The 23958-nt window shown below is 38.4% G+C and overlaps 1 protein-coding gene across 1 annotated transcript in view; it reads right to left on the bottom strand.

Moving 5' to 3' along the window:
* Nucleotides 1-7586: 7586 nt before the first annotated feature.
* Nucleotides 7587-23958, bottom strand: part of FREM2 (FRAS1 related extracellular matrix 2) — a 1424491-nt gene continuing 1408119 nt past the window's right edge. Inside the window, exon 24 of the mRNA XM_044073334.1 lies at nt 7587-10016. Coding sequence (XP_043929269.1) covers nt 9516-10016 — 501 coding nt within the window. The 3' untranslated portion in view covers nt 7587-9515. The remainder of the gene's footprint in view (nt 10017-23958) is intronic.

The following is a 23958-nucleotide window of genomic DNA, read 5'->3' as shown; positions in this document are numbered from 1 at the left end:
TAATCTAATATTATTAATCTTCAAACACATCTTTGCAATAAATTATACTCACTGACATTTGTTTTTTATATGTATTTTTCTCTGCATAACACAACACTCTTCAAACTCTTCTACGTGAGAGTCAAAATGTAATATTCACAAGACCTAATTTCCAAACCATTCATATGCTTCAGAGCTATTGAGTCTACATGGAGTAGATTATGTTTGTTTCTGATGTGACTTTCTAATAATTTTATTTGTTGCATGCTTAAAATTTAGCATGTAAATAAAACAAATTGTAATTTGTAATGTGTTTGCACCACACCCGTGGCTGCTAATGTTTCATGTGCATATCCATCCATCCTCAACCCTTGGTGCAAAGTACTGAAAAATGTACAGAAACAAGAAAACACTAGATGCTATGTAGTTCTATCTCTCCTACATTCTTACCCGTGGGTGCGAAGCCGAATATCGGCTCCGACTCGGCCGATTTTACTAGCTCAAAGTCTCTCATTGGCTGGGCTAAGAGGGTATCCCATGGTGCACTGCTCCATATCCCCAGATCTCGTTTGCCGCTTGTGTAGCTCAGATGTGGTCTCGCTTGGCTGTGGCTAAGTACCTTCTTTTTTACTATTTCTCTCAGAGAAATTTGATATTTCATACCCAAAAGCTATTTTGATAGCTATTTCTTGTTGCTGTTGCTGTGTTTGAATGTGATGGTTGTGTTTTTTGGTATCCCTAACTGTTCCAATGGGCTAGGCCCATTTAAGTTAGAGGACCTAGTCCTCCCCTCTGTTGTTAGCTAAACCTTTTAGTGTGATTGTGTTTGTCTGTGTGCCCCCTAGAAGAACCGTTTCAGTTAGAGGTTCTTAGATTGTGTCGAGTAGAGTTCTTTTCTGGTGTTTCTACTTGTGTGTTGTTCCCGCCTTTTTCTGTGATTGTGTTTAGGTGGTTTCGCTTGGCGCTAATTAGAAGATGTCTAAGGATCAGAAGGAGCATAAGCCTTCTGGCTTTAAAAAATGTTCCAAGTGTGGATATAAGATGTCCATCACGGATGGACACTCTGTGTGTGTTTACTGCCTTGGAGCCATCCATTTACAGGAGGTATGTAGCTTTTGCCACGCGTTCAGTCCTAGGGTGCTCCAGGAGAGGAAAAATAAATTAATATTAAAGGGACTTCTAAAACCATCGTTTGAGGAAGCTATAGACTTGGATTCCAGTATTCAGTCTAAATCCAAAGCTTCCAAGGCTAAAAAAAGGTCTCCAGCTCCATCTGCCTCTTCGGAGCCTCCGGAGAAAATTACTGTATTCGATTCTATCTCCTCGGCTCCACTGTCCTCGGGGCCGCAGGAGGTATCAGTGTTAACTGAATCGGCGTCGGCTCCTATTATTCTTGAACCCATTCGGAGCCGGTCGCCCAGTGTGATGCATGGTTCACCTGACAAGAGATCCCAATCTCCATCGCTCTCCTCCAAATCCTCCAGGCTTTCTGATTTGGATGTTGATAGGGTGGTGCAGAGGCTCCTGCAGTTGCAGGTGTTGGCTAAATTGTTCTCAGCTCTGACCCACTCGGCTCCGGAGCCAGTTCCTATGACCGTTTCGATGATTCCTCCTCCGAGCACATCCTTGTCGTCGGAGCCGGTATGCTCCACACCGAGTGATATTCCTGCACCGGCTCCGATAGCCTCTCAGGGTTTATTGGTGCCGACCTCGGCTCCGACCATGTCGGTTCCGTCTACAGGGTTCGGGACTCGGGTCTCTTCGGTCGGGCCCAAGGGGGATATTTCGGGACAGCTGTCAGTTCCGAGCCTCCCACTCGGTGCATCGGCTCGTGGGACCCCGGTTCCGGTTGTGGTCTCGGAGGCCGGTTGGTCCTCGGACTTGGGGGGACCGGCCTTCGAGGCCATATGGAGTGTGCTGGCCAGATCATCAACTACATCACCTGGGTCAGTCATTCCGTCCCCCACCACCCCGGCGAGAGCTTCTGATACTCACCTATCCTTGGACAGTAGAGCGCCAGGCCCTAAGGATACCCCCTTGAGCGGTCCCCAACTTTCTGAGGGTCTCCCAGGGTCTGTGCCTGAGGAGCCTCCTAGAAAGAAATTGTGCAAGAGGAAGCACATAGACTCCCAGGATGAGTCTCTCACCTCTGATACTGACCTCGAGGAATCGGAAGGGTCCCCCAAGTCATCCTCTGATGATGTTTCCTTCTCCGATATCCTGGAGATACTGAAACAAAGAGGTGACTGGCCTTCCAAAGCTCCTTCTGAGGAGGAGTCAGTATTCCTTAAAGCTTTTGGCGCTCAACCCTCCACGTCTTGGGTGTCTCCACCCTTCGACGAACTTCTTGACCTCATTTGTTGAAGAGTGTGGGAAAACCCTGATTCTGTGGAGCCCGTGCCCAGGCGTCCCAACAAATTCCTTTCTGCCCCCCCCAGGGAGGCCTTCAAGTCTTCCTTCACTGACGCCCCATTTGATGGTTCCTCCTTGTTTGGGACCAAAGTGAAAGACACCCTCACCAGGTGCGAGCAAGAGGGAAAGACCCTGTCTACCATAGGGGTCCGTTTTTCCCTTCCTTCTAGGCCTTATCCCAAGGCCCAGTGAGGGGGAGATGTGGTTCAAGAAATCACAGAGGTTTTTTCCTGCCGCACAAGGTGAACCTCCCTCCAGAGGCAGGGGGGGGGTTATTCAGGGAGACATCACCCCAGAGGCAGAGGAGGCCCCCACGATTTGGGAGACTGCGACTCCTTCCATGGTTCCCCATACTCTCATTATCCGGAGCCAGTCGGGGGTCGAATTTCCTTATACCCGGAAGCCTGGGAGAGCATTACCCAAGACCGATGGGTATTACGGATAATTTCCGGAGGTTACCTCATCCCATTCTCTTCAGTACCCCTGCCAATCAGAAAAATCCCAGACGTTCCACCCAGTCAAAGGGATCAAGCAGCCTCAGAGGTCTCGCAGCTGCTAGAAAAAGCAGCCATCCAATGTGTCCTCTCAGACCAAATCGGATTAGGGACTTACTCAAGATTCTTTTTGGTACCGAAAAGAACAGGGGACCTGAGACCCATACTAGATCTCAGTCAACTCAGCAATCACATACACAAGTCCAAGTTCCATATGGTCACACTACAATCGATTCTCCCATTGTTGGGAGAGGAGGTATGGATGTGCTCCATCGACCTCAAGGATGCTTACTACCATGTGGAAATGGACAGAGCATCCAGGAGTCATCTACGCTTCTGGCTGGGAGCCAGTCACTTCCAGTTTCGAGCCCTGCCCTTTGGTCTCACCACAGCCCCCAGGGTGTTCATCAAATGTATGGCAGTGGTGATGGCTCACTTGAGACGTCATGGATTCCAGGTGTTTCCGTACCTGGATGACTGGCTCCTTACCGCCCCCACCAGGCATCAACTAGTTCAGACCAGGGATGCTACCATCAGTCTATGTCACCAGTTGGGCATAACAATAAACTGGGAAAAATCTGCCTTATTGCCCTCACAGCGTGTCACCTTTATAGGAGCAGATTTAGACACCATTCGAATGCGAGCATTCTTACCACAAGAAAGGATCACAGTATTACAACAACAAATACACATGCTGATGCCCCTGAGACAAGCGAAGGTACTCCTAGGTACCACGGCAGCAACTATCATGTTGGTCTCTCTAGTGAGATTACAGATGAGACTTCTTCAATGACTCCTCTTTGTCCAATGGTCTCTCCAAAAACTCCCTCTATCTCATCCCATCTTACTCACGGACAGGTGCAAGCAGGACCTCCATTGGTGGCTGTGCACCAACAATTTGAACGGGGGAAAGCCCTTCGTTCCACCTGTCCCTGTTGCCACGGTGACCACGGACGCCTCCCAGATGGGGTGGGGGGGGGGCATTATCTCAGCAGGACAGTCCAAGGCACGTGGCAGGATCACGAGATACATTTGCATATAAACGTCCTGGAGATGAGAGCAGTGCTTCTTGCATTGCAGGCACTTCAGAAAATTCTTCCTCTAGGGACTATTGCAATACACTCAGACAACATGTCAGTAGTGTGGTATCTCAACAAGCAAGGGGGAACCCGATATTACCCTCTGTGCAGAGAGGCTATGCGAGTGTGGCATTGGGCAATAGTTTCCCAATGGTTTCTGGTGGCAAAGCACATTCCGGGGAAGTCCAACGCAATAGCGGACAGGCTAAGCAGAGCTATCCTTATGCCTTACGAATGGTCCCTGAATCGCCTGGTTGCAGAGCGAATCTTCAGCAGATGGGGTCAGCCCTGCTGCGACCTTTTTGCCAGCCCTCTCAATGCAAAATGCAGCAGCTACTTCACGCTGATCCCCCCACAGGGTGAATCACCCAGGGATGCTCTGGTTCACGATTGGCCCTCCGGTCTGCTTTATGCTTTCCCTCCGTTTCCCCTGCTGTCAAGGGTGATTCAGAAAGCACAATCCTTGGGAAGCAGAACGATTCTGATTGCCCCACACTGGCCTCATCAAGTCTGGTTCTCCTTTCTTCAACCATACATTGTGGACACTCCTTGGATTCTGGACCCTCAACCAGATTTACTGACACACATGTCGGGACAGTTCCACTCCTCTCTGATGACCCTCCATTTGACAGCCTGGCTACTCCACTTCCATCACTAGTCAGACATCATAATTTTTCACCAGAAGTGGTCCATATATTATCGTCCTCTAATAAGCCATCCACTAGAAAGATTTATTCTAGCAAATGGAAAAGGTTCTCTATCTGGGCACAAACTAGAGGCATTGATTCTTACACAGCTCCAATAGATTCAGTTCTGGAGTTCTTGTCTATGCTGTTCTATCAGGGATCCGCATCAGCCATCATCAAGGTTCAGTTGGCGGCGATATCTAATTTCCACGTAGCGAATGAACCTAGTCTTATGGCACACAGACTATGCAAAGCATTTCTTAAAGGTACCCTGTTGCTTCGTTCCCCAGTGTCCGAACCCGTCATGCCCTGGGATCTCAGTTTTGTTCTACAAGCCCTTACTCTTACTCTACCGCCATTTGAGCCTGCAGCGACCTGTGAATTAAACAAGCCCTTACTCTTACTCTACCGCCATTTGAGCCTGCAGCGACCTGTGAATTAAACAAGCCCTTACTCTTACTCTACCGCCATTTGAGCCTGCAGCGACCTGTGAATTAAACAAGCCCTTACTCTTACTCTATCACCATCCCTTACTCTTACTCTACCGCCATTTGAGCCTGCAGCTACCTGTGAATTAAAATTCTTAACATGGAAAACAGCATTCTTAACAGCAGTCACTTCAGCGAGGCAGGTCTCGGAAATTCAAGCCCTCTCCATCAAACCCCCATATTTAATCATCCATAAAGATAGGGTCACATTACAAAACATTGTACAGCTGTATTTCCATCTGCTCTACCTAAACCATTGCAAAACCAGTGACCCTGGTCATTTTTGAATGGCTGGCTAAACATTTGCAAACTAGGTAAATGATGATGGTTATCAAATTACTCCACAAGGCTGCCCTTAGTTTCTATAAATTTCAGTTCCTGAAGAAATTATACATCTCCTGAAGGAAAGTTTATACTGAATGTACTAATTTGATATATGTAATCCAAGCACATAGGTTGGTCCATGGACTCTTTTCATCTATGACCTAGGTCACAAAGGGAAAATTTAAATTATTTTATATAAACATGGATAATTTGGTGTAGATAATTACACAGCATATTTTGGGGAGGAAACTGGAATACTTGGAGAAAACCCAGTCAGTCATAATGAGAACATTCAACCCCACAGTGACCATAAGTCATAACTGAACCCAGGATCCTTGAGGCAAAGGTCTGACCACTGATTTGCTGTGTTACTAATGTAAATGTGGGTTGTAATAAAAATGTACACTGCCTAGTAAGACACAATTTACTCATCTGTTTGTAATAGTTCTACTCAGTTATGTAAGTGCTAACTATAATAACACTCAAAGCAATAGCTTAACAGTCAGTCAGCAACACAGAAATGTCTTTGCTGCCAAACCTAAAAGAACAGATAAAAGTATTTTTCTGATGAAAAGAAGGCTGAAAGTAGGATGCTTATGGTCTAGAGATGATTCTGTTTTAATTTTGGCCATCAGTATTATGGAGGTGACTGCATTTTGAAATACCTCCAATTATTTTTAAACCTTTGTTCACCATATGACAAAGGATATACTGCCAGCACAGCTATCTGGAATTTTGTAAATAATTATATGACATTTGTGAATATCAACATGATTCATATGAGATGCTTGTGTTACAACTGTATTAGAACTGTACGTCATGTGTATATCAAACTTGTTTGTACAGACGTGTGTTGAAAAGGGTTTTTGCAAAATGCTTGTGTTTAAAATGGATCCACAGTGTGCCCTACTGGAAGAGAACAGAAATGTACATGCACTATTGTAACTGTTTAAATATATATATGTTAACAGTGGAAACTGGAATCCAGGAGGTTAACTTTAGAAACATAGCTGAAATTAAATTACTTTACGGCAGCTAGAGACACAATGTCTGTACTAGGGAGTTTTCTGTATTGTCTTTAAGGTGAGATAATTACTAGTTTTGAAATGTGAAGAAATGCAATTGTTTTACAACTTCCAGCATCTGCCAAAGATCTGAGGTCTATGTATTTTCACAGGTGGATGCTAAATACTGCTAGCTTCCAGCAGTTGGGGGTTTCAACTGGGATAGAGTCAGATAATAAATGATGGCATTCTGCGAGTTATCTCAGCAGTAATATTTGAGATATTAATTTAAAAAGTCTCTCAGAGAGACACAGCATTCTATAACCTGTCTTGGACCTGACAACAACTAGAAGATCCATTCACCACATCTGCTTTGCTCTTAAGTAATTTAACTAGGGTATACAAATTCTCTTAGATTCAGTCAGGAATACAGTGAAGCATAGTTTAGATGTTTTTCTTTATTTATTTGAGACTGTCCTGCAATGTTGTTTCAGATATTGCATGTGGTTTTCAACTGTGATGTCACTGTGAATATATACTGAGTATTTTCTTGTTCTTCTATTAATTATTATTAAATATACTTCAACTTTTCATTGTGGTTGATCTTTGTGAGACGTATGTACATTTTGACAGTACTTGTATATTTAGTTGGTGACACTTTATGGGGCACTCCTAATAGTCTTGCTCTAGGTCAAACTACCATTTGTATTAATATTAATATTACACAATTAGATTGGACACCCTTTGTTAAGGGCCTTATAGTAGCTGATAAAGAGTTGGTTGGTGGCAGTGATAACTACCTTATAGTTTGGGCAGAAGGGGGCATAGCTTGTAAACCTGTGCCAGCCTTCCCCAGGTGTGTGTGTGTGTGTGTGTGTGTGTGTGTGTGTGTGTGTGTGTGCGCGCACATAAATTAAACTTCAAAGAGTGTGTGTGTCAGCTACTTGGGCAGGGACATGAAGTACTGCTTGGACAGAGAGGGCGCTGGAAGTTTTGGCTTGGCCACTCAGCTGGGATCTCAACCCTATAGCTGTGCCAGTGCAGTGTCTTATTGGGGATCTGGAGAAAGTTGGAGAAACCAGCCCCAGACTAACTGTGATCTCTGTGTGCTCTTAAGGGAAATTGCAATTGATGCAGAGAGCTGCATCTGGAAATACTGTGTATGTACTTGTCATCCTCCCAGTGTAGGTCCCCCACTGTTGACAGTGGTGAAGATTGAGGCTCCTGGATTACTGGTCTAGTGTTGGGTTGTCACACACCCTTTAAAATGAAACCAAAAAGTTACTCACTGACCTCAGAAATGTAGTGTTTTGTGTAGCAAATATATAAGTCAATCATAATGTAAACAGGATGCTTGGCAGTTAAATCACGATAGTTAGCCATGATAATTCATTTCAAAATATTTGCAGATTAACTAAACAAAGTCTAGTGTTGAGCATCACTATTTAAATATTTAGTATAGAAAACTGTGAAAATATTGTCAAGGACATTAATTCAGTGGGCAGTAATTCTAGTATTTGCAAGCAGAGGTTTATGGCAAGTTAAGTCTCCGTGTTAATAAGATTTACTTATACTCAATTCCAGGTATCTGAAAAATCGTATGAAATTATTTAAACGTGTCTGAATGAACAGGAGGTTTTTTTTCTAAAGTAACCTTTTGCAAAACAAGAAATAAAGTAAACCAGATGTTGTGCTGTAACACTGTTTCACAGAGTTAGCTATAATGTATTTCCTTTTGCACGAAATTCAGCGTAAATAATACAGATATGTAGTAAACAGAGTAAGTACTGTGGATAGCGGCAGCACTGTACAATAGTTTAACATGTTGACAGGGGCAGTGTTGTGTCTGATAGGTTAAATGTGAACAAGAAAAGAGAAAAAGAAAAGGTAAAGTGACTGAGTGGACAGTTCTGCCAAAGCTAGCGGTAAATCAAGTGACGTCCATAGGGTTGTCCTTCTTTACACATGTGACCACATGATTGTAAATCTTTATTTTTCTACACCAGATGGGCCAAGTCCATGTCCTACAACATCCGTACCTTGCAGAGTTCATGTATGTATACAAGTTACACACACACATATTCTGTTTCAGAGAAGGATCCCAAGTGTTAACAAATCACTGATTGTGTATCTCTGATTAGACTACATCAGCAGAAATCAAACTGATAACCATACCAGTTTCAATTATATTACACTAAAACGTCCATGAATTATTGACAGCATACCCTTTTGATATAGTTCCTTGCAACCCCTGCCCGAATTAAGGATGGTCTTTAGTTGAAAGGTATGTAATTATTTCTTGTTACAACTCTTACAATAAAATTATTTTGACATTAATCTGAAATGTTACTTCTAGCACTTTTAATGTTATCACTGTAGTAATATTCCCATGAAATATCAGTTCTAGTTGAACTTTGTCACCTGAATATAAACATTGCTGTGTTATGCTGCCCCATATCTCTGCAGGATTGCTGCCTTTCAGCTTGTTTTTGTGCACACTTTAAATACAGACCGTACCGCCTCTCATGCCAGCTAGATTTTATAACACTATTTACTTGGCAGTAAAAAAATGCATGATTCTGTGGCAAAACGTGGCCATGTCTTACACAAATATCACATAATGGGGCAAAACTTCCACATTAGGAAAACCTGCAAACTCATACCTCAAAGTATGTCAACAATAAATTATGTAAGCTTTTCTAATCCATACAGAAAAAAAGAAGCCTTTCATTAGCACCTTTGGGTATGGTATTGTTCTTTGACTGTGTGGAATCAGTGGAAGTCACATTACATAATTTTGTAGTAATCCAGCAAGGCACTTGCCACTTGAAGGAGTAGTACAAATAAGGCCACTTTGGACAGTTTTCTGTGCAAAAAAAGAAACTAGGACTGAGAATACCTTTATGTCTGTTGTGGTAACCAGTCATGAAAATAAAGAGTTTTCAAGTATTGCAGGAACCACAAACATTTTTTTTCAGGACATGTAATGAGTTACTGCTGGCAGGAGTAAATTCAAGTTTATGTCAGTCTGAAAACCAGTATCTTGAAATCAAACCTCTGAGCTGTCACCGTTACTTTGTGGCATCATAGGTTCAGTACATGCAGAGGGAGACTCTTTCTTTTCTGACTTTTGTTTACGCTTTAGCAGCAGAACAATCACCACTATCACACAGAGTCCAAGGAGTAAGACAGCAAGGACACCAACAATGGTGAACATGCTGATATCTGACTCTTTGCTGTTGACTTCTCTAGGGATGATTCCGTTGATAAAATCTTCTTGTTGAGGAATCACTTTCTTATTTACACGATCCAAAGCAATGTGCTGAATGTTTGTACCTCTGTTACTTTCAGTGCCAATGTCCTTAGCAATAGCAGGAGCATCTTTGACCTCTCTCTTCTGACGAAATGACCTGTCTCTCTCTGTATCGCCACCCCGTACAACAGAGTGGTACTGATACTCCAGGCTCCTTTTGCCAATTCCCCTGCTGGCATTTTCCTTTGATCTTACAGTATAAATCGTGTGTATGTACCACTCTCGACCAGACGATACCTAAATAACATACAAAAGTAATATCATGAGTCAGTTATTACCCCCAGCTCATTCTGTAAACATGGAACAAACTTTATCTATTACTATATCTCCAGTGCTTGCTGGTCATTAACAGGATAGTACACAATAAGCATGTTAACAGCCTGCCTCAACACAAACTTCCTTCTGCATATTTGGCAATGTACTGGTTCCTTATGTTCCAATAGATTCTTCAGGTCATTAGCTGATGGGCAGCTAGGTATTCCAATGGCCTGTTTGGAAACTTTCTGGTAGGACATCATTTTGGTTACTTTGTTACAGTCCATTTGAAATGGCTACCTTTCCTGATTGAAGCATGCATTGCTGAGGCCTCCTTTAGGAAGTTTCTAAACTTCCACTTTGTTAGAAGATTTTCTTTAAACCCATCTCAGGGAGCATATTTTTCTATACTAGTATTGTTTTATGATATACTTGTTTTCTTTTTGAAGCAGTTACTTGTCAGAGCTGTCTCTACAGTATATTATATTGATTTTTTATTTGTACAATTGTCAGTAATTTATCTGTCTGTCTATCTATCTATCTATCTATCTATCTATCTATCTATCTTTGTTTACTGGGAAGTTCTGACTGGGGTTTATCCCATTTTCAGCGGAGGCCCTGGAGAAATACTCTACATGTTAGGCAAGTACATTTAAAGATAAAAATTACATTCTGTAAAATACATTGAGTTGAAAACGCAATTACATGACTACACTTAGAACAGATTATATAACATACAGTAGCCTATAAATTTAAAAGAAATACATTTTTTCATGAGGTATCTGGTTAAACAAAAATTACACAGATAAGCATATTACATAATACATTCACTGTCTGACAGTTGGAGGTACAGAGAAGGGTAGCAAAGGCAGCAAGGGATTTAGTAGGAGGTAGAACTGAAAAGGAGAAGTAGTTAAATGAAACACTAGGTAGATTGAGGTAGAGAGTGTGTATAGACCTGTATTAAAGAAAATAGAGGTGAGGTAGTTTCCTGGGAAATGGAAGTTTAGTAGGATAGATAGTATGTCGAGGATGGCAGTCTGTAGAAGAATAGTGTAGCTGACAATTGTGGGAGAGTACACAAAGAGATTTCTTAGTGATGAAGGTATAAAGTTACATGTGTAAGGTTAGGGTAGAGAAAGGTTAAGTAAAGGGAGTGTAACTTTGTTACACGTGTAAGTATAGGTACAGAAAGGTTAAGTAAAGGGAGTGTAACTTTGTTAAATGTGTAAGTATAGGTACAGAAAGGTTAAGTAAAGGGAGTGTAACTTTGTTACAAGTGTAAGTATCGGTACAGAAAGGTTAAGTAAAGGGAGTGTAACTTTGTTACATGTGTAAGTATAGGTACAGAAAGGTTAAGTAAAGGGAGTGTAACTTTGTTACATGTGTAAGTATAGGTACAGAAAGGTTAAGTAAAGGGAGTGTAACTTTGTTACATGTGTAAGTACAGGGTACAGAAAGGTTAAGTAAAGGGACTGTAACTCTGTTACATGTGTAAGTATAGGTACAGAAAGGTTAAGTAAAGGGAGTGTAACTTTGTTACATGTGTAAGTATTGGGTACAGAAAGGTTAAGTAAAGGGAGTGTAACTTTGTTACATATGTAAGTATAGGTACCGAATGGTTATGTATAAGGAGTGTAACTTTGTTACATGTGTAAGTATAGGTACAGAAAGGTTAGTAAAGGGAGTGTAACTTTGTTACATGTATAAGTATAGGTACAGAAAGGTTAGTAAAGGGATTGTAACTTTGTTACATGTGTAAGTAGAGGTAAAGAAAGGCTCATTCCCCTCCAGCAGAGCTCTTTTGAGTGTATACCTCTAACTCCCAGTGGGTGTGGCTTCAGCCTTTAAAAAATGAATTTATCAACTTACAGTTCAAACAAATATTTATTAACAGAGGTCATATATCAATAAAATTGTGTTTGCCATCATATATGCTTCAAGATAAAATATTCTGATACCTTGTAGTAGCAGGGTTTTGGATTTATTAATGCAAATATGAACAGGCAATATTTGATGCCTAGAGGAGCAGTAGGAGGTAACTGCAGATGCACCTGGAGGTGTCACTCGGCTGTAAAGGGACCATAACTTTGTTACATGTGTAATTGAGGGCACAGAAAGGTTAAGTAAAGGGAGTGCAACTTTGTTACATGTGTAAGCATAGGTACAAAAAGGTTAGTAAAGGGAGTGCAACTTTGTTAAATATGTAGATAATGGGTACAGGAAGGTTAAGTAAAGGGAGTGTAACTTTGTTACATGTGTAAGTATAGGTACAGAAAGGTTAAGTAAAGGGAGTGTAACTTTGTTACATGTGTAAGTACAGGGTACAGAAAGGTTAAGTAAAGGGAGTGTAACTTTGTTACATGTGTAAGTACAGGTACAGAAAGGTTAAGTAAAGGGAGTGTAACTTTGTTACATGTGTAAGTATAGGGTACAGAAAGGTTAAGTAAAGGGAGTGTAACTTTGTTACATGTGTAAGTACAGGGTACAGAAAGGTTAAGTAAAGGGAGTGTAACTTTGTTACATGTGTAAGTATAGGTACAGAAAGGTTAAGTAAAAGGAGTGTAACTTTGTTACATGTGTAAGTATAGGGTACAGAAAGGTTAAGAAAAGGAGTGTAACTTTGTTACATGTGTAAGTATAGGGTACAGAAAGGTTAAGTAAAGGGAGTGTAACTTTGTTACATGTGTAAGTATAGGTACAGAAAGGTTAAGTAAAGGGAGTGTAACTTTGTTACATGTGTAAGTATAGGGTACAGAAAGGTTAAGTAAAGGGAGTGTAACTTTGTTACATGTGTAAGTATAGGGTACAGAAAGGTTAAGTAAAGGGAGTGTAACTTTGTTACATGTGTAAGTATAGGTACAGAAAGGTTAAGTAAAGGGAGTGTAACTTTGTTACATGTGTAAGTATAGGGTACAGAAAGGTTAAGTAAAGGGAGTGTAACTTTGTTACATGTGTAAGTATAGGTACAGAAAGGTTAAGTAAAGGGAGTGTAACTTTGTTACATGTGTAAGTATAGGTACAGAAAGGTTAAGTAAAGGGAGTGTAACTTTGTTACATGTGTAAGTATAGGGTACAGAAAGGTTAAGTAAAGGGAGTGTAACTTTGTTACATGTGTAAGTATAGGGTACAGAAAGGTTAAGTAAAGGGAGTGTAACTTTGTTACATGTGTAAGTATAGGTACAGAAAGGTTAAGTAAAGGGAGTGTAACTTTGTTACATGTGTAAGTATAGGGTACAGAAAGGTTAAGTAAAGGGAGTGTAACTTTGTTACATGTGTAAGTATAGGGTACAGAAAGGTTAAGTAAAGGGAGTGTAACTTTGTTACATGTGTAAGTATAGGTACAGAAAGGTTAAGTAAAGGGAGTGTAACTTTGTTACATGTGTAAGTATAGGTACAGAAAGGTTAAGTAAAGAATGTGTAACTTTGTTACATGTGTAAGTATAGGGTACAGAAAGGTTAAGTAAAGGGAGTGTAACTTTGTTACATGTGTAAGTATAGGTACAGAAAGGTTAAGTAAAGGGAGTGTAACTTTGTTACATGTGTAAGTATAGGTACAGAAAGGTTAAGTAAAGGGAGTGTAACTTTGTTACATGTGTAAGTATAGGTACAGAAAGGTTAAGTAAAGGGAGTGTAACTTTGTTACATGTGTAAGTATAGGGTACAGAAAGGTTAAGTAAAAGGAGTGTAACTTTGTTACATGTGTAAGTATAGGGTACAGAAAGGTTAAGTAAAGGGAGTGTAACTTTGTTACATGTGTAAGTATAGGTACAGAAAGGTTAAGTAAAGGGAGTGTAACTTTGTTACATGTGTAAGTATAGGTACAGAAAGGTTAAGTAAAGGGAGTGTAACTTTGTTACATGTGTAAGTATAGGGTACAGAAAGGTTAAGTAAAGGGAGTGTAACTTTGTTACATGTGTAAGTATAGGGTACAGAAAGGTTAAGTAAAGGGAGTGTAACTTTGTTACATGTGTAAGTATAGGGTACAGAAAGGTTAAGTAAAGGGAGTGTAACTTTGTTACATGTGTAAGTATAGGGTACAGAAAGGTTAAGTAAAAAGAGTGTAACTTTGTTACACGTGTAAGTATAGGGTACAGAAAGGTTAAGTAAAGGGAGTGTAACTTTGTTACATGTGTAAGTATAGGGTACAGAAAGGTTAAGTAAAGGAGTGTAACTTTGTTACATGTGTAAGTATAGGGTACAGAAAGGTTAAGTAAAGGGAGTGTAACTTTGTTACATGTGTAAGTATAGGGTACAGAAAGGTTAAGTAAAGGGAGTGTAACTTTGTTACATGTGTAAGTATAGGTACAGAAAGGTTAAGTAAAGGGAGTGTAACTTTGTTACATGTGTAAGTATAGGGTACAGAAAGGTTAAGTAAAGGGAGTGTAACTTTGTTACATGTGTAAGTATAGGGTACAGAAAGGTTAAGTAAAGGGAGTGTAACTTTGTTACATGTGAAAGTATAGGGTACAGAAAGGTTAAGTAAAGGGAGTGTAACTTTGTTACATGTGTAAGTATAGGGTACAGAAAGGTTAAGTAAAGGGAGTGTAACTTTGTTACATGTGTAAGTATAGGTACAGAAAGGTTAAGTAAAGGGAGTGTAACTTTGTTACATGTGTAAGTATAGGGTACAGAAAGGTTAAGTAAAGGGAGTGTAACTTTGTTACATGTGTAAGTATAGGTACAGAAAGGTTAAGTAAAGGGACTGTAACTTTGTTACATGTATAGGTACAGAAAAGTTAAATAAAGGGAGTGTAACTTTGTTACATGTGTAAGTATAGGTACAGAAAGGTTAAGTAAAGGGAGTGTAACTTTGTTACATGTGTAAGTACAGGGTACAGAAAGGTTAAGTAAAGGGAGTGTAACTTTGTTACATGTGTAAGTATAGGGTACAGAAAGGTTAAGTAAAGGAGTGTAACTTTGTTACATGTGTAAGTATAGGGTACAGAAAGGTTAAGTAAAGGGAGTGTAACTTTGTTACATGTGTAAGTATAGGTACAGAAAGGTTAAGTAAAGGGAGTGTAACTTTGTTACATGTGTAAGTATAGGTACAGAAAGGTTAAGTAAAGGAGTGTAACTTTGTTACATGTGTAAGTATAGGTACAGAAAGGTTAAGTAAAGGGAGTGTAACTTTGTTACATGTGTAAGTATAGGTACAGAAAGGTTAAGTAAAGGGAGTGTAACTTTGTTACATGTGTAAGTATAGGGTACAGAAAGGTTAAGTAAAGGGAGTGTAACTTTGTTACATGTGTAAGTATAGGGTACAGAAAGGTTAAGTAAAGGGAGTGTAACTTTGTTACATGTGTAAGTATAGGGTACAGAAAGGTGAAGTAAAGGAGTGTAACTTTGTTACATGTGTAAGTACAGGTACAGAAAGGTTAAGTAAAGGGAGTGTAACTTTGTTACATGTGTAAGTATAGGGTACAGAAAGGTTAAGTAAAGGGAGTGTAACTTTGTTACATGTGTAAGTATACGGTACAGAAAGGCTAAGTAAAGGGAGTGTAACTTTATTACATGTGTAAGTATAGGGTACAGAAAGTTAAGTAAAGGGGGTGTAACTTTGTTACATGTGTAAGTATAGGGTACAGAAAGGTTAAGTAAAGGGAGTGTAACTTTGTTACATGTGTAAGTATAGGGTACAGAAAGGTTAAGTAAAGGGAGTGTAACTTTGTTACATGTGTAAGTATAGGGTACAGAAAGGTTAAGTAAAGGGAGTGTAACTTTGTTACATGTGTAAGTATAGGGTACAGAAAGGTTAAGTAAAGGGAGTGTAACTTTGTTACATGTGTAAGTATAGGGTACAGAAAGGTTAAGTAAAGGGAGTGTAACTTTGTTACATGTGTAAGTATAGGGTACAGAAAGGTTAAGTAAAGGGAGTGTAACTTTGTTACATGTGTAAGTATAGGGTACAGAAAGGTTAAGTAAAAGGAGTGTAACTTTGTTACATGTGTAAGTATAGGGTACAGAAAGGTTAAGAAAAGGAGTGTAACTTTGTTTCATGTGTAAGTATAGGTACAGAAAGGTTAAGTAAAGGGAGTGTAACTTTGTTACATGTGTAAGTATAGGTACAGAAAGGTTAAGTAAAGGGAGTGTAACTTTGTTACATGTGTAAGTATAGGGTACAGAAAGGTTAAGTAAAGGGGTGTAACTTTGTTACATGTGTAAGTATAGGGTACAGAAAGGTTAAGTAAAGGGAGTGTAACTTTGTTACATGTGTAAGTATAGGGTACAGAAAGGTTAAGTAAAGGGGTGTAACTTTGTTACATGTGTAAGTATAGGTACAGAAAGGTTAAGTAAAGGGAGTGTAACTTTGTTACATGTGTAAGTATAGGGTACAGAAAGGTTAAGTAAAGGGGTGTAACTTTGTTACATGTGTAAGTATAGGGTACAGAAAGGTTAAGTAAAGGGACTGTAACTTTGTTACATGTTTAAGTATAGGGTACAGAAAGGTTAAATAAAGGGAGTGTAACTTTGTTACATGTGTAAGTATAGGTACAGAAAGGTTAAGTAAAGGGAGTGTAACTTTGTTACATGTGTAAGTATAGGGTACAGAAAGGTTAAGTAAAGGGAGTGTAACTTTGTTACATGTGTAAGTATAGGGTACAGAAAGGTTAAGTAAAGGGAGTGTAACTTTGTTACATGTGTAAGTATAGGGTACAGAAAGGTTAAGTAAAGGGAGTGTAACTTTGTTACATGTGTAAGTATAGGTACAGAAAGGTTAAGTAAAGGGAGTGTAACTTTGTTACATGCGTAAGTGTAGGGTACAGAAAGGTTCAGAAAAGGTAGTCTAACTTTGTTACATGTGTAAGTATAGGTCACAGAAAGGTTAAGTAAAGGGAGTGTAACTTTGTTACATGTGTAAGTATAGGGTACAGAAAGGTTAAGTAAAGGGAGTGTAACTTTGTTACATGTGTAAGTATAGGGTACAGAAAGGTTAAGTAAAGGGGTGTAACTTTGTTACATGTGTAAGTATAGGGTACAGAAAGGTTAAGTAAAGGGAGTGTAACTTTGTTACATGTGTAAGTATAGGTACAGAAAGGTTAAGTAAAGGGAGTGTAACTTTGTTACATGTGTAAGTATAGGGTACAGAAAGGTTAAGTAAAGGGAGTGAAACTTTGTTACATGTGTAAGTAAGTATAGGGTACAGAAAGGGCAAGTAAAGGGGTGTAACATTGTTACATGTGTAAGTATAGGGTACAGAAAGGTTAAGTAAAGGGAGTGTAACTTTGTTACATGTGTAAGTATAGGGTACAGAAAGGTTAAGTAAAGGGAGTGTAACTTTGTTACATGTGTAAGTACAAGGTACAGAAAGGTTAAGTAAAGGGGATGTAACTTTGTTACATGAGTAGGTATATGGTACTGAAAGGTTAAGTAAAGAGAGTCTAGCTTTGTTACATATGTAAGTATAGGGTACAGAAAGGTTAAGTAAAGGGGAATGTAACTTTGTTACATGTGTAAGTATAGGGTACAGAAAGGTTAAGTAAAGGGAGTGTAACTTTGTTACATGTGTAAGTATAGGTACAGAAAGGTTAAGTAAAGGGAGTGTATCTTTGTTACATGTGTAAGTATAAGGTACAGAAAGGTTATGTAAAAGCGGTGTAACTTTGTTACATGTGTAAGTATAGGGTACAGAAAGGCTAAGTAAAGGGAGTGTAACTTTGTTACATGTGTAAGTATAGGTACAGAAAGGTTAAGTAAAGGGAGTGTAACTTTGTTACATGTGTAAGTATAGGGTACAGAAAGGTTAAGTAAAGGGAGTGTAACTTTGTTACATGTGTAAGTATAGGGTACAGAAAGGTTAAGTAAAGGGGTGTAACTTTGTTACATGTGTAAGTATAGGGTACAGAAAGGTTAAGTAAAGGGAGTGTAACTTTGTTACATGTGTAAGTATAGGTACAGAAAGGTTAAGTAAAGGGAGTGTAACTTTGTTACATGTGTAAGTATAGGGTACAGAAAGGTTAAGTAAAGGGAGTGTAACTTTGTTACATGTGTAAGTATAGGGTACAGAAAGGTTATGTAAAGGAATGTAACTTTGTTACATGTGTAAGTATAGGGTACAGAAAGGTTAAGTAAAGGGAGTGTAACTTTGTTACATGTGTAAGTATAGGGTACAGAAAGGTTAAGTAAATGGAGTGTAACTTTGTTACATGTGTAAGTATAGGTACAGAAAGGTTAAGTAAAGGGAGTGTAACTTTGTTACATGTGTAAGTATAGGGTACAGAAAGGTTAAGTAAAGGGAGTGTAACTTTGTTACATGTGTAAGTATAGGGTACAGAAAGGTTAAGTAAAGGGAGTGTAACTTTGTTACATGTGTAAGTATAGGTACAGAAAGGTTAAGTAATGGGAGTGTAACTTTGTTACGTGTGTAAGTATAGGGTACAGAAAGGTTAAGTAAAAAGAGTGTAACTTTGTTACACGTGTAAGTATAGGGTACAGAAAGGTTAAGTAAAGGGAGTGTAACTTTGTTACATGTGTAAGTATAGGGTACAGAAAGGTTAAGTAAAGGGGTGTAACTTTGTTACATGTGTAAGTATAGGGTACAGAAAGGTTAAGTAAAGGGAGTGTAACTTTGTTACATGTGTAAGTATAGGTACAGAAAGGTTAAGTAAAGGGAGTGTACCTTTGTTACACCTGTAAGTACAGAGTACAGAATGGTAAAGGGAGTGTAATTTTGTTACATGTTTATGTATAGGGTACAGAAAGGTTAAATGAAAGGGGGGTGTAACTTTGTTACATGTGTAAGTATAGGTACAGAAGGGTTAAGTGAAAGGGAGATGTAACTTTGTTACATGTGTAAGTATAGATACAGAAGGGTTAAGTAAATAGGAGTGTAACTTTGTTACATGTGTAATAAGTATAGGTACAGAAAGGTTAAGTAAAGGGTGTAACTTTGTTACATGTGTAAGTATAGGGTACAGAAAGGTTAAGTAAAGGGAGTGTAACTTTGTTACATGTGTAAGTATAGGGTACAGAAAGGTTAAGTAAAGGGAGTGTAACTTTGTTACATGTGTAAGTATAGGGTACAGAAAGGTTAAGTAAAGGGAGTGTAACTTTGTTACATGTGTAAGTATAGGATACAGAAAGGTTAAGTAAAGGGGTGTAACTTTGTTACATGTGTAAGTATAGGGTACAGAAAGGTTAAGTAAAGGGGTGTAACTTTGTTACATGTGTAAGTATAGGGTACAGAAAGGTTAAGTAAAGGGAGTGTAACTTTGTTACATGTGTAAGTATAGGTACAGAAAGGTTAAGTAAAGGGAGTGTAACTTTGTTACATGTGTAAGTATAGGGTACAGAAAGGTTAAGTAAAGGGAGTGTAACTTTGTTACATGTGTAAGTATAGGGTACAGAAAGGTTAAGTAAAGGGAGTGTAACTTTGTTACATGTGTAAGTATAGGGTACAGAAAGGTTAAGTAAAAGGAGTGTAACTTTGTTACATGTGTAAGTATAGGGTACAGAAAGGTTAAGTAAAGGGAGTGTAACTTTGTTACATGTGTAAGTATAGGTACAGAAAGGTTAAGTAAAGGGAGTGTAACTTTGTTACATGTGTAAGTATAGGGTACAGAAAGGTTAAGTAAAGGGAGTGTAACTTTGTTACATGTGTAAGTATAGGTACAGAAAGGTTAAATAAAGGAAGTGTAACATTGTTACATGTGTAAGTATAGGGTACAGAAAGGTTAAGTAAAGGGAGTGTAACTTTGTTACATGTGTAAGTATAGGGTACAGAAAGGTTAAGTAAAGGGAGTGTAACTTTGTTACATGTGTAAGTATAGGGTACAGAAAGGCTAACTAAAGGAGTGTAACTTTGTTACATGTGTAAGTATAGGGTACAGAAAGGTTAACTAAAGGGGTGTAACTTTTTTACATGTGTAAGTATAGGGTACAGAAAGGTTAAGTAAAGGGAGTGTAACTTTGTTACATGTGTAAGTATAGGGTACAGAAAGGTTAAGTAAAGGGAGTGTAACTTTGTTACATGTGTAAGTATAGGGTACAGAAAGGTTAAGTAAAGGGAGTGTAACTTTGTTACATGTGTAAGTATAGGGTACAGAAAGGTTAAGTAAAGGAGTGTAACTTTGTTACATGTGTAAGTATAGGGTACAGAAAGGTTAAGTAAAGGGAGTGTAACTTTGTTACATGTGTAAGTATAGGGTACAGAAAGGTTAAGTAAAGGGAGTGTAACTTTGTTACATGTGTAAGTATAGGGTACAGAAAGGTTAAGTAAAGGGAGTGTAACTTTGTTACATGTGTAAGTATAGGGTACAGAAAGGTTAAGTAAAGGGAGTGTAACTTTGTTACATGTGTAAGTATAGGGTACAGAAAGGTTAAGTAAAGGGAGTGTAACTTTGTTACATGTGTAAGTATAGGGTACAGAAAGGTTAAGTAAAGGGAGTGTAACTTTGTTACATGTGTAAGTATAGGGTACAGAAAGGTTAAGTAAAGGGGTGTAACTTTGTTACATGTGTAAGTATAGGGTACAGAAAGGTTAAGTAAAGGGAGTGTAACTTTGTTACATGTGTAAGTATAGGGTACAGAAAGGTTAAGTAAAGGGAGTGTAACTTTGTTACATGTGTAAGTATAGGGTACAGAAAGGTGAAGTAAAGGAGTGTAACTTTGTTACATGTGTAAGTATAGGTACAGAAAGGTTAAGTAAAGGGAGTGTAACTTTGTTACATGTGTAAGTATAGGTACAGAAAGGTTAAGTAAAGGGAGTGTAACTTTGTTACATGTGTAAGTATAGGGTACAGAAAGGTTAAGTAAAGGGGTGTAACTTTGTTACATGTGTAAGTATAGGGTACAGAAAGGTTAAGTAAAGGGAGTGTAACTTTGTTACATGTGTAAGTATAGGTACAGAAAGGTTAAGTAAAGGGAGTGTAACTTTGTTACATGTGTAAGTATAGGTACAGAAAGGTTAAGTAAAGGGAGTGTAACTTTGTTACATGTGTAAGTATAGGTACAGAAAGGTTAAGTAAAGGGAGTGTAACTTTGTTACATGTGTAAGTATAGGGTACAGAAAGGTTAAGTAAAGGAGTGTAACACTGTTACATGTGTAAGTATAGGTACAGAAAGGTTAAGTAAAGGAAGTGTAACTTTGTTACATGTGTAAGTATAGGGTACAGAAAGGTTAAGTAAAAGGAGTGTAACTTTGTTACATGTGTAAGTATAGGGTACAGAAAGGTTAAGTAAAGGGAGTGTAACTTTGTTACATGTGTAAGTATAGGGTACAGAAAGGTTAAGTAAAGGGAGTGTAACTTTGTTACATGTGTAAGCATAGGTACAAAAAGGTTAGTAAATGGGAGTGTAACTTTGTTACATGTGTAAGTGTAGGGTACAGAAAGGTTAAGTAAAGAGAGTGTAACTTTGTTACATGTGTAAGTATAGGGTACAGAAAGGTTAAGTAAAGGGAGTGTAACTTTGTTACATGTGTAAGTACATAACGGTTAAGTAAAGGGGTGTAACTTTGTTACATGTGTAAGTATAGGGTACAGAAAGGTTAAGTAAAGGGAGTGTAACTTTGTTACATGTGTAAGTATAGGGTACAGAAAGGTTAAGTAAAGGGAGTGTAACTTTGTTACATATGTAAGTATAGGTACAGAAAGGTTAAGTAAAGGGAGTGTAACTTTGTTACATGTGTAAGTATAGGGTACAGAAAGGTTAAGTAAAGGGAGTGTAACTTTGTTACATGTGTAAGTATAGGGTACAGAAAGGTTAAGTAAAGGGAGTGTAACTTTGTTACATGTGTAAGTATAGGGTACAGAAAGGTTAAGTAAAGGCAGTGTAACTTTGTTACATGTGTAAGTATAAGGTACAGAAAGGTTAATTAAAGGGGGTAACTTTGTTACATGTGTAAGTATAGGGTACAAAAGGTTAAGTAAAGGGAGTGTAACTTTGTTACATGTGTAAGTATAGGGTACAGAAAGGTTAAGTAAAGGGAGTGTAACTTTGTTACATGTGTAAGTATAGGGTACAGAAAGGTTAAGTAAAGGAGTGTAACTTTGTTACATGTGTAAGTATAGGGTACAGAAAGGTTAAGTAAAGGGAGTGTAACTTTGTTACATGTGTAAGTATAGGGTACAGAAAGGTTAAGTAAAGGGAGTGTAACTTTGTTACATGTGTAAGTATAGGGTACAGAAAGGTTAAGTAAAGGGTGTAACTTTGTTACATGTGTAAGTATAGGGTACAGAAAGGTTAAGTAAAGGGAGTGTAACTTTGTTACATGTGTAAGTATAGGGTACAGAAAGGTTAAGTAAAGGGAGTGTAACTTTGTTACATGTGTAAGTATAGGGTACAGAATGGTTAAGTAAATGGAGTGTAACTTTGTTACACGTGTAAGTATAGGTACAGAAAGGTTAAGTAAAGGGAGTGTAACTTTGTTACATGTGTAAGTATAGGGTACAGAAAGGTTAAGTAAAGGGAATGTAACTTTGTTACATGTGTAAGTATAGGGTACAGAAATGCTAACTAAAGGAGTTTAACTTTGTTACACGTGTAAGTATAGGGTACAGAATGGTTAATGAAAGAGAGTGTAACAATGTTACATGTGTAAGTATAGGGTACAGAAAGGTTAAGTAAAAGGAGTGTAACTTTGTTACATGTGTAAGTATAGGGTACAGAAAGGTTAAGTAAAGGGAGTGTAACTTTGTTACATGTGTAAGTATAGGGTACAGAAAGGTTAAGTAAAGGGGTGTAACTTTGTTACATGTGTAAGTATAGGGTACAGAAAGGTTAAGTAAAGGGAGTGTAACTTTGTTACACGTGTAAGTATAGGTACAGAAAGGTTAAGTAAAGGGAGTGTAACTTTGTTACATGTGTAAGTATAGGGTACAGAAAGGTTAAGTAAAGGGAGTGTAACTTTGTTACATGTGTAAGTATAGGGTACAGAAAGGTTAAGTAAAGGGAGTGTAACTTTGTTACATGTGTAAGTATAGGGTACAGAAAGGTTAAGTAAAAGGAGTGTAACTTTGTTACATGTGTAATTTTACGGTACAGTAAGATTAAGTAAAGGGGTGTAACTTTGTTACATGTGTAAGTATAGGATACAGAAAGTTTAAGTAAAAGGAGTGTAACTGTGTAACATGTGTAAGTATAGGGTAGAGAAAGGTTATGTAAAGGAGTGTAACTTTGTTTCATGTGTAAGTACAGGGTACAGAAAGGTTAAGTGAAAGGAGTGTAACTTTGTTACATGTGTAAGTATATGGTACAGAAAGGTTAAGTAAAGGGAGTGTAACTTTGTTACATGTGTAAGTATAGGGTACAGAAAGGTTAAGTAAAGGGAGTGTAACTTTGTTACATGTGTAAGTATAGGGTACAGAAAGGTTAAGTAAAGGGAGTGTAACTTTGTTACATGTGTAAGTATAGGGTACAGAAAGGTTAAGTAAAGGGGTGTAACTTTGTTACATGTGTAAGTATAGGTACAGAAAGGTTAAGTAAAGGGAGTGTAACTTTGTTACATGTGTAAGTATAGGGTACAGAAAGGTTAAGTAAAGGGAGTGTAACTTTGTTACATGTGTAAGTATAGGTACAGAAAGGTTAAGTAAAGGGAGTGTAACTTTGTTACATGTGTAAGTATAGGAACAGAAAGATTAAGTAAGAGGAGTGTCATTTTCTTACATGTGTAAGTATAGGGTACAGAAAGGTTAAGTAAAGGGAGTGTAACTTTGTTACATGTGTAAGTATAGGGTACAGAAAGGTTAAGTAAAGGGAGTGTAACTTTGTTACATGTGTAAGTATAGGTACAGAAAGGTTAAGTAAAGGGAGTGTAACTTTGTTACATGTGTAAGTATAGGGTACAGAAAGGTTAAGTAAAGGGAGTGTAACTTTGTTACATGTGTAAGTATAGGGTACAGAAAGGTTAAGTAAAGGGAGTGTAACTTTGTTACATGTGTAAGTATAGGTACAGAAAGGTTAAGTAAAGGGAGTGTAACTTTGT

This window comes from Protopterus annectens, chromosome 5.part1 (assembly GCF_019279795.1).
Source record: "Protopterus annectens isolate FY-2018-M chromosome 5.part1, PAN1.0, whole genome shotgun sequence".
Lineage (NCBI taxonomy): Eukaryota > Metazoa > Chordata > Ceratodontiformes > Protopteridae > Protopterus > Protopterus annectens.
The sequence above is the reverse complement of the archived record's forward strand: the minus strand, read 5'-3'. Positions and strand labels throughout refer to the sequence as shown.